Source organism: Terrapene carolina, unplaced genomic scaffold (assembly GCF_002925995.2).
Source record: "Terrapene carolina triunguis isolate 2854851 unplaced genomic scaffold, T_m_triunguis-2.0 Scaffold93, whole genome shotgun sequence".
Lineage (NCBI taxonomy): Eukaryota > Metazoa > Chordata > Testudines > Emydidae > Terrapene > Terrapene triunguis.
The window spans coordinates 23,150,716-23,160,842 of NW_020664444.1; the positions used below are offsets into that span (position 1 = coordinate 23,150,716).

Genomic DNA, 10,127 nt, shown 5'->3' on the forward strand with positions numbered 1-10,127 from the left:
GTAATAAGCCATAAATCTAGTGTCTTTGAGGAAAAACTTTGTGTAGCTAGAAAGCTTGTCTCTTTCACCAATAGAAGTTACTTCAATAAAAGATATTACCTCATCCCCTTGTCCTTCTAATATTCTGGGACCAATACAGCTACAATAAACACTGCAAGCAACAATTACAGCAACATGTAAGCTTTCATTTTAAAAACATTCTAGGCTGTTCTGTTGCAATGAAAACTTTTCAGAAGTAAACAGAAGCAGTGTTGTGTCTCAGTCTACCAAAAACAACTCAGTTACTGCTTCTGTAGCTTTCCCAAACTGCCAGACTGTGAAATTAGCAAGGCTATTCAATTTCAAAGCTTTTTTTCAGAACCAGGTGGGGGCAACAAGAATTGGTCAATTTCATTCCCTCAGGACTGGGGAAATTTTTGAGCTAGAGTCCAGCACCTGAATTATTCAATAGGGAGAAGAACCTTAACTTCACTGGTTTTCTTACAGCAGCCAGGAGTCTGGGGAAGGAGTAAAGAACATCCTTCACATACACACACTGTTACTGCCCCCAGGATCTAGGGTCATTGTGCAAGAAGAAAACTATTTCCCCCTTCCAGCAGAAAGTTACAGTGCAGGGACTTCATATTCATTAGACACCCCCTGGTCAGAGATTAATACCTAAAAAATAGTTCCCATGCAAGATTCCCAGCACATGGTAATGGGGATTGAGGCCTCTAACCAGGGCACTGGCCTCTGGGCTGGGCTGAAAGAACCTTCTTCTTGCCTCCTCACCAGTAGGTTTAGTTCTCTGGCTAGTAGGTGATATTTTCAAACCCTCTGTATTATTTGTAGTGCAACTTTGGACCACTCTCTCACCACTTCCATGACCCAGTTAACTGTATCTCCCCTATCTCTACAGTGCTGGTACTCATCTAAGGTTACCACCTTTTAGACTTTGTTCTACAGAACAAGTTTATTGCATTATAAAATCATAGCTTTGTCTTTTCATGTTGTGCCACTACATCACCACCCTGTAGATACTTAGGAACATCCAATCACCTCCAAAGCAAAATCAGAACGGGTGGGGGGGGGGGGGGAGAAATGTATGAGACCTAATTAGTACTTGTGAGAACTCAAGAGGACTGTAAGCAATATAGTTACATGAATATTCACGAAGAGATGTAAGACAATGAGGGAACATCCTTGGTACATGTTTACAATCGCAGCCCTGAGTGAAACTCCTCCAGTAGTCATCACTCTTCCAGAGCCACAGGACCCACTCAAACCCCTGAAGGCCTTGTCAGCACCTGAGTCTGGAGCCCTCCATTGCAGCCTCCTCCAGGCCTCTTCAATCTCCCAGTCCACACACTCCGACCGCACAAGAGGTCCCAGCCCCCGAGAGCCGCTTGCCATAGAGCCACACGGATCCCTTCCGCCCCCGTGAAGCCCTGAGCTCACTCTCGCTGAGACAGAGCAACCCCCCTCAGCCCGAGCTCCCCCAGCCACACCACAAGCACCCCCAACACCACGGACCTGAGCCCCACAGGGTCTCCGCCCCCCGTTACCTGCTTGGCCCCTCCGCCCCCACCACACAGGCTCCGCCTCACGCCCCCCGGGGGCCCTACAGACACACGCACTTACTTGAGATGGTCCAAGGAGTGGATGCTGCGGGCGGCCTTACCGTGCCCACCGCCCACCCAGCTGCGGGAGCGGCCGAACATGCTGGCGGGGAAGAGGAGGCGGAGGGCCGCGGGCTCTAGCCGTCCATCTCCCCGAGCGCACGGCTGTGGGGCAGCACAGCGACCTCTGACACTTACAAACCCGGCTGGCCAGCCGGCCCAGCAGTCAGCCACTGGACACGCAAAGGCGCATGCGCGCGCGTGGCGCGCTGGGAAATGCAGTCTCCCTGCCCCCTTCCCTGCGACGCCCAGGAGGCGGTGGACTACAACTCCCAGCCTGCACCTTGCAGGCTTGCTGCTGCTGATTGTGAACCGGGTGGGTGAGAGCTCAGCTGGGGCGTGACAGGATCAGGGTTGGGAGAGAGTCCGGGTGCAAGTAGGGTGGTACCCTCCAGTACACAGTACTGGCAAGAGATTTTTAGCGGGCACGGGGTACCGGAAAGACTTGGGGCTGGGCTGCTCTACTCTTTAAAGGAGCAGAGCCCTAGGGAGGGCATTCATTCTTCCAATGGCTTTAACAGCACACTCAGGGCCATCCTTACCCGTACACAAACTACAGCAGCTGCAGAGTGAAATTTGGTGCTCCACATTTCCTGGTGCCCTATGCAGCTGCATGCTGCTCCAGCGGCCAGCCCAATCCCCGGGCTGGCTGAGACGGCCAGGAAAGCTGTCCCCACTCCTGCTCCGTGCCCACTCCACCCCTTCCCCATAGCCCCTGCCCTGCCTCTTCCCACCCCTGCTCCGCCCCAGCCCTGCCCCTACTCCACCCCGTCCCGCCTATTCCCACCCCTGCTCTGCTCCAGCCCTGCTCCCACTCCACCCCTTCCCCTGAGTTACATCCTGGGGGCAGGGCCGGCTTTAGGCCGATTCAGCCGATTCGGCTGAATTGGGCCCCACACAAAGAGTGCCCCGCGCTGCAGCTCTCATAGACTCATAGACTTTAAGGTCAGAAGGGACCAATATGGTCATCTAGTCTGACCTCCCGCATGATGCAGGCCACAAAAGCTGACCCCCCCACTTTCCCTTAACTCTGCTGTTGAAGTCTCCAGATCGTGATCTAAAGACTTCAAGTTGCAGAGAATCTTCCAGCTTGCGACCCCTGCCCTATGCTGTGGAGGAAGGCGAAAAACCTCTGCCAATCTACCCTGGAGGAAAATTCCTTCCCGACCCCAAATATGGCGATCAGTAGAACCCCGAGCATACAGGCAAGATTCTCCAGCCAGACCCTCATTTTACCAGCGATGGCCGTTATTGCCTAATTGACTAAAATCACGTTATCCCATCAAACCATTCCCTCCATAAACTTATCTAGCCTAATCTTGAAGCCAGAGAGGTCTTTCGCCCCCACCGTTTCCCTCGGAAGGCTGTTCCAAAATTTCACCCCTCTGACGGTTAGAAACCTTCGTCTAATTTCAAGCCTAAATTTCCCCACCCCGCCCTCAGCTCACTTCCCCCTCCTCTCCTTCCCTGAACGCTCCGCCCCCTCCCCTGCTTTCAAGGGAAGTCTGAAAAGAAGCAGGGGCGGGCAGGCAGCACCAGGTAAGCTGGGGTGGCGGGGGGCGCGAGAAGGGCTCCGGGGAGGCGCGGCCCGTTCTGGCCGAGCACACAGGCCCCAGCGGCTCTGTCCCGGCTTGGCTCCAGTCCGGCCCCCGCAGCGCGGCTCTGGCCCAGCGCGGCCTGGCTCCGGCCCAGTCCCCGCAGCGCGCCCGGCCTGGTCCCCGCGGCGTGGCTCCGGCCCCAGCCCGGCTCCGGCCCCCGCGGCTCCAGCCCCGGCCCCCGAGGCTCCGGGCCGAACCCAAGCCCGGCAACCCCGGCCGGAGCGCGGCTCGATTCCTGGGGGCGGGGCTTGCAGCAAGCCCCGCCCCCAGGAATCGGGCCCCGCTCTTGCTAAAGCCGGCCCTGCCTGGGGGACTGCATCAGGGGTCTGCACTCACGGGGCGGCGGGAAGTGGAGCAACCTGGCCCCAGCCCACTCTGCGCCACCGGTGAGTGCTGGGGGGTGGTTCCCCCTGTCCCCCAAGTCTGGGAGCCAGGGGAGCAGAGCGGAGCGGGCTGGGACGGGTCACTCTACTTCCCGTTGCCCCATGAGTGCGGGGTTGGGCCTGCCCTGCAATCACCAGGCGACAGGAAATGGAGCGACCCAGCCCCAATCCGCTCCACCGGCTCATGCTGGGGGGTGGTTTCCCCCCTGCCACCCAAGCCTGAAGCCTGCTTCTGCCCCCCACAGACCTTGGGCACAGCTGCCCTCCCCCCACCCCTGCAGAGGCCTGTAGTCCGTCCGCCCCCTCCCCCCCGCCGTGGAGGCCTGGGGCTGCGTAGGGCACAATGTCTAGGGACAGCCCTGAGAACAATACATGTGCTAACAAACTTAAACAAAGGTTTGTTAGCATATATATTGTGCTGTTACATTGGTCAGGAGTCCTCAAAAGGGGCGGGGTGGTGGGGACAGAAGATGTTTAAACAGTATTTTTTATTCTGTTTCTCCCCATTGGTCTGAATTATCCATGACATCCATACTGCATCACATGAAGCCCAAATCATTAGAGGAATGCCTCTGCTTGCACTGACCAGACGATATTTGGATTCTGATGTCAGCCCAGTTCTGCAGCCTTACAGGAATCAGGTGTTGTCCCCAGTGTACATAGAATTTTTCTTTGCAGCCAAACTAGTCTAACATGCATTTTGTTAACTGGAATTGGAGCAGCAAAACAAAGAAAACAAATGCCTCATTTTCCAGCTTTGTAGGTGAGAGAACTATAAGTGAAGATTATAATGCCTTTGTCATAACTATAAAGGGAAGGGTAACAGCCCTCCTGTGTACAATACTATAAAATCCCTCCTGGCCAGAGACTCCAAAATCCTTTTACCTGTAAAGGGTTAAGAAGCTCAGGTAACCTGACTGACACCTGACCCAAAGGACCAATAAGGGGACAAGATACTTTCAAATCTTGGTGGGGGGAAGGCTTTTGTTTGTGCTCTTTGTTTTTGGGGAGAGTTCGCTCTTGGGACTGAGAGGGACCAGACATCAATCCATGCTCTCCAAATCTTTCTGAACAAGTCTCTCATATTTCAAACTTGTAAGTAAACAGCCATGCAAGGTGTGTTAGTTTTATCTTTGTTTTCTCAACTTGTAAATGTACCTTTTACTAGGTGTTTACCTCTGTTTGCTGTAACTTTGAACCCAAGGCTAGAGGGGGGTCCTCTGGGCCCTTTAAGTTTGATTACCCTGTAAAGTTATTTTCCATCCTGATTTTACAGATATGTTTTTTACCTTTTTCTTTAATTAAAAGCCTTCTTTTTAAGAACCTGATTGATTTTTCCTTGTTTTTAGATCCAAGGGGGTTGGATCTTGATCCACCAGGAGTTGGTGGGAGAAAGGACGGGGGATGGTTAATTTCTCCTTGTTTTAAGATCCAAGGGATTTGGATCTGTATTCACCAGGGAATTGGTGAAGAGTCTCTCAAGACTACCCAGGGAAGGGAATTAGCACATTGGGAGTGGTGGCAGCGGACCAGATCTAAGCTGGTAGTTAAGCTTAGAAGTTTTCATGCAGGCCCCCACATCTGTACCCTAAAGTTCAGAGTGGGGAAGGAGCCTTGACAGCCTTAAACCAGCCGCCTCAGGAATCTGCCAAGAACTTTGCTGAAAATATGTCCCTCATATTAGCAATGGAACTAAAACTTATCACACATCTGCCCACCTTTATTCAAATAAACTTCCTTCTGATCTGACAGCTTGTCAGTTTCATCCAGAATAATTTACAAACTTGGAACCTAATCCTGTAAACTGGTAATCATTTGAAACTATTTGCATGACTATGAACCACTTTTGTGGCCTGGTAAGAGTTTCAGGAGTCTGTTCTTATGAAGGAAGTTGAATCCCCCATTGAAATGCAATGTTTGGGTACAATACCATAAAGCAGTTTACTTAGATAGAGTTCTACTTAAAAATTGTCTTTTAATAAGTTATACATATGCAGAAATGGCTCCTCACCCAACTCCCAGATTCCATATAAACAGACTGAATACTACATATTTGGGGGGAAAGTGAGTAGTTAAGCATGTTGATGTTTGTATATACAAAGAGGGTTGTAGGAGGGGCTCGGGGCGGGGAGGAGTCACATGAAGGGTCATGTGGGGAGGTCACGTGCCCTCCCCCCTTGTATCCCTTCCATGATTGCAGTACTGGCAAGAAATGATTTCTACTTGCACCACTGGAGGGAGTGAAGGGTGCAGGGGGAGAGATGAGGAGTAGAGTGGGTTTGGTGAGGTGAGGCCCCTCCAGCATGGGTTAGCAGAAATGGCAGGAGGGCTCACGTTTGGGGAGACACCATTTGTAGGGGGCCCTCAGGTTTGGGAAAGATGGCTGGCTTTGTCCCAAACTATGGGGAGAAAGCAAGCATGGTTTTCATCTATACTGCTTCATCCACTGCTTTGCCAGGGAGTGCACACCATGACAAAAGAAAATCCAAAAGGCCTCAGCTGAGTCTAAATCCACAACCGTTAATATAAACAATCTAACCCCTGCTACTGTACCAGAAATAAAACCTGTCAGTTATATACAACTTTACATCAGTGATCTCAAAGCACTTTACAAAGGACATTACTATCATTATCCTTATTTTACAGATGGGGCGAATGAAGCACAGAGAGGTGAAGTGACTTGTCCAAGGACCCTTAGCAGGCTAGTAGCAGAGCCAGGAATATAATCCAGGTCTCATGAATCCCAGTCTAATGCACTATTCAGCAGGCTACACTGCCTCTCCATAACTTTGAACTGTGTCCTCCCATGGTATTCCAAATGGAAAAATGAGAAAGGGACCAGCTAACTGAGTACATATGGGGTCTTAGTTTCTTATGTTTACTCTGTGGTGGATGTGACACAACTAGTAATTCTATAAAATGAAAACAATTCTCTCCAGAATTCATCAGAAATATCCCTTTATGAAGTCAAGTATTTCCCCTGTTCTTTCCTGTCTACGTTTCCAGTTTTCAAAGAGAAGGTATAATTCTCCATATGAGCCTAGTTTCCTCTGAATATTCTATTTTGGGAGTGTTTCTCTTCTTTTAAAGGAAAACAAAGGCTCTGGTCCAGTGCCCAGAAGGAGCACGCAAGAGAGTTACAAAAGATTATACGGCAACGATCATGTGTCGTTGTCCCGGTCACTCATATTGAGGACCTTCTAAGGGAAATAAATCGCCAGTGCCCCTGGTATCCTGACTGCGGGTCGTTACGGCTTTTGGTTGGATACGGATTGGGATCATCTTGTATAGTGAACCCCGTGCCCCAGTTCAGCACCTGCTGCTCTGGCAGGGTTGTAAGGAGGCGCTTGAGGGGGTCGGCCCCGACGGCCCTAAGCCGGTCTCCCTTGTGCCCCCAGGTGATGGGCCACCCCCCTCCTACCCGCAGCTGACCCTCCCTGCACCGCCGCCCACGGTGGCGCCCCCCTGCCCACTGGTCGGGCGGGAGGGCGCTGTCGCCGCGGCGATGCAGCGAGCGCGCGAGGCCGGTCTCTTGACCGGCGAGGAATCCAGCTGTGGGTTCGAGGCGTTTCCCGTCTCTTGGCGGGATAATGGAAATGGGGGGCAGATAGTGGACTGGGAGGCTCTCCCCTACTCGGTTCTGCGCGAGCTCCGGGGGATCTTGGAAGGTGTGTCAAACGGTTATCACTTGCTCCCCCAAGATTGGAAAGATGTGTCGCATGGTGCTGTCTCCCGCGCAATACGTTGTGTGGGATAGCGAGTATCAGCGAGAGGCGCTTGCGGCGGCAGCACAAGGTGGGGGGGCCTATCTCGCTAAGCAGTTATATGGCGCGGGGCAGTTTTCGGGCATCCCCCAGCAGGCGGAGGGCACGCCACGGGCAGCTTATCCCTGGTGGTCTAGTGGTTAGGGTTCGGCGCTCTCACCGCCGCGCCCGTATCCGGCCTATCATTCTCCCCGTCCACCTCAACCTGTGGGGCCGTGATTTATTAATACAGTTCACTGCCACCATCCATATTGATGATTAGGCGTACGGCCCTCCCCCTCCGTTGGCTTACTGACGAGCCCGTATGGGTTGCGCAGTGGCCGCTTCCTCTGGAAAAGCTGGAGGCCCTCCAGCACTTGGTTAATGACCAGCTGCAGGCAGGGCATTTGGAGGAGTCCACTAGCCCCTTTAATACCCCCGTGTTTGTAATTAAAAAGAAATTTGGCAAGTGGCGCCTCTTGCAGGACCTTCGCGCCATTAACAAAATTATACAGCCTATGGGTCCCCTGCAGTGTGGTACCCCCAATCCCAATCTTATTCCCTGTGATTATCAATTATTTGTAATAGATTTAAAAGATTGTTTTTTTACCATCCCCCTGCACCCTGAGGACTGGGCGCGTTTTGCCTTTACCGTTCCGGTTTTAAATCACTCCCAGCCCACTCCACGCTATCAGTGAAATGTGCTTCCTCAAGGCATGTTGAATAGCCCCACCTTGTGTCAGCACTTTGTCGCGCAGGCCTTACGGCCCTTTCGCACGGCACACCCAGATGCCTTAATTTACCACTATATGGATGACATCCTGGTGGCTCACCCCATCCTTCCTGATGACTGGCTGGACGAACTGCGCCACCAGCTTGCGGCATGTGGCCTGGTTATAGCACCGGACAAAGTCCAGCGTCAGCCACCCTTTTTGTATCTTGGTCACCGTATGCTCCAGTCATATGCCCGCCCAGTTTGTCCCGAGTTGGTATTGCCCAACCCTCTTACGTTTGTACAGCTCCAACAGTTATTGGGGTCCCTCAATTGGATTCGTCCTTTTTGCCCCCTGACTACCTCCATGCTGTCTCCTCCTTTTTTGGCCTTTGGCAGGGCCGCCTCCCCGGAGATGTTATTCCCGTTTCCCAGGCACAGCGCCAAGCGGTCGCCCTAATTAATTAAACCCTGGCCCAAGTGTGGGTCGACCGCCGAGAAAGGGAACAGCCCCTTTTTGCCATTTTGCTTCCCACACTTTTACAACCGACAGCTGTCCTCGCCCAGGAGGGGGCGGCAGCGCGTCTTTGTTTAATTGAATGGATTTATTTGACCCACTCCCCTCCGCATACTATTCAGACACTCCCTCAACAGGCCACCGAGCTGATTTTTAAAGTGCGAGAACGGTCCCGCACCCTCTTGGGTTGGGACCCCGTTGCCATTATTGTCCCCATCCCGGCTAAAGACTGGGAACGCGCTGTCTCTTGCAGTGCCACCCTCCAATTGTCTCTTGCTGACTATGTCGGGGAAATTAAATATCACATTCCCCCTGACCCCTGTCTTTCACTCCTACAACAGCGTTACCTTCGCCTCCGGCCGTCTTTGTCCACCGTCCCCATTGAGAATGCACTTACTCTCTTCACGGACGGCGGCCCGACGCGGGGTGCGGTCAGCTGGCAGGCGCAGGGCACTTGGCAAGTCCGCTTTACCCTGCCTCAGCGTTCCCCCCCAGCGCGCAGAATTGGCCGCTGTCATCCTGGCCGGCCGATGCTTCCAGGATGACCCTTTTAATCTGATTACTGATAGTCTTTATGTTACTAATGTTCTTAAGTCTCTTCCAGGTTCCTATGTGTCGCCCTCCTGTGATGACAATCTGTTGGCCCTTTTTCTCACCCTGCAACAGCTTCTTTCCTCCCGCTCTAGCCCACTGTTTGTGGCACATATTCGCAGTCACACCACATTACCGGGCCTATTGACAGAGGGTAACGCGGTGGCCGACCAGGCGGTTAAATCGGTGGCCTCGATTTTTTCCTCCCCAATCGAAAGCCACGCCTTTTTTCATCAGTCCGCCAAAGCCCTTGCCAAGCAGTTCGCTCTCCCATTGCATCAGGCGCAGGCCATTGTTCGCCAGTGTGACCTTTGCGCTTCTCTCTCCAATAGCCCGGAGGTGGGGGTCAACCCTCGTGGAACTTCGGCCAATCAGCTCTGGCAAATGGATGTTACACATTTTCCTCCTTTTGCCCCCTGGCAGTATCTTCACGTGTGTGTAGATACCTTTTCCCATTATGTGTGGGTCACCCCCCAGAAGGGTGAGGCCTCTCGTCATGTTATTAATCACATGATTTGCGCCATGGCAATCATGGGTCACCCGTCCCATCTTAAGACCGACAACGGCCCCGCCTACTGTAGCTCGGCCTTTGCCTCCTTTTGTACCACGTGGGACATTGTCCACACGTTTGGTATCCCGTATAACCCCACAGGCCAGGCCATTGTGGAACGGGCCAACCGTGCGCTCAAACAGGCCCTGGCCCGCCAAAAACAAAAAGGGGGGATTCCAGTAGGCCTTCCTCCCCGCCAGGAATGGCTGGCTGTAGTGCTCTTTACCCTGAATCATTTGAATTTGACTGACAATTACTCTGCGGCAGAATGTCATTTTCGCAGCCACCAGACTTTGCCCCGCCCCTTGTTAAATATCGCAAGGCCCCGTGTCAAGGCTGTATCCCCACTTTGAACTTTAGGGTTCAAATGTAGGG

At 52.7% G+C, this 10,127-nt stretch overlaps 1 protein-coding gene across 5 annotated transcripts in view; it reads right to left on the reverse strand.

Annotated features, from left to right (window-relative positions):
• CLEC16A (C-type lectin domain containing 16A) overlaps positions 1–1,794 on the reverse strand; it is a 187,169-nt gene extending 185,375 nt beyond the window's left edge. For all 5 annotated transcript variants that reach the window (XM_026650649.1, XM_026650650.1, XM_026650648.1 and 2 more), the window contains exon 1: positions 1,621–1,794. In XM_026650649.1, the coding sequence (XP_026506434.1) occupies positions 1,621–1,700 (80 nt within the window). In that variant the 5' untranslated portion in view covers positions 1,701–1,794. The remainder of the gene's footprint in view (positions 1–1,620) is intronic.
• Between the last annotated feature and the right edge of the window lie 8,333 nt (positions 1,795–10,127).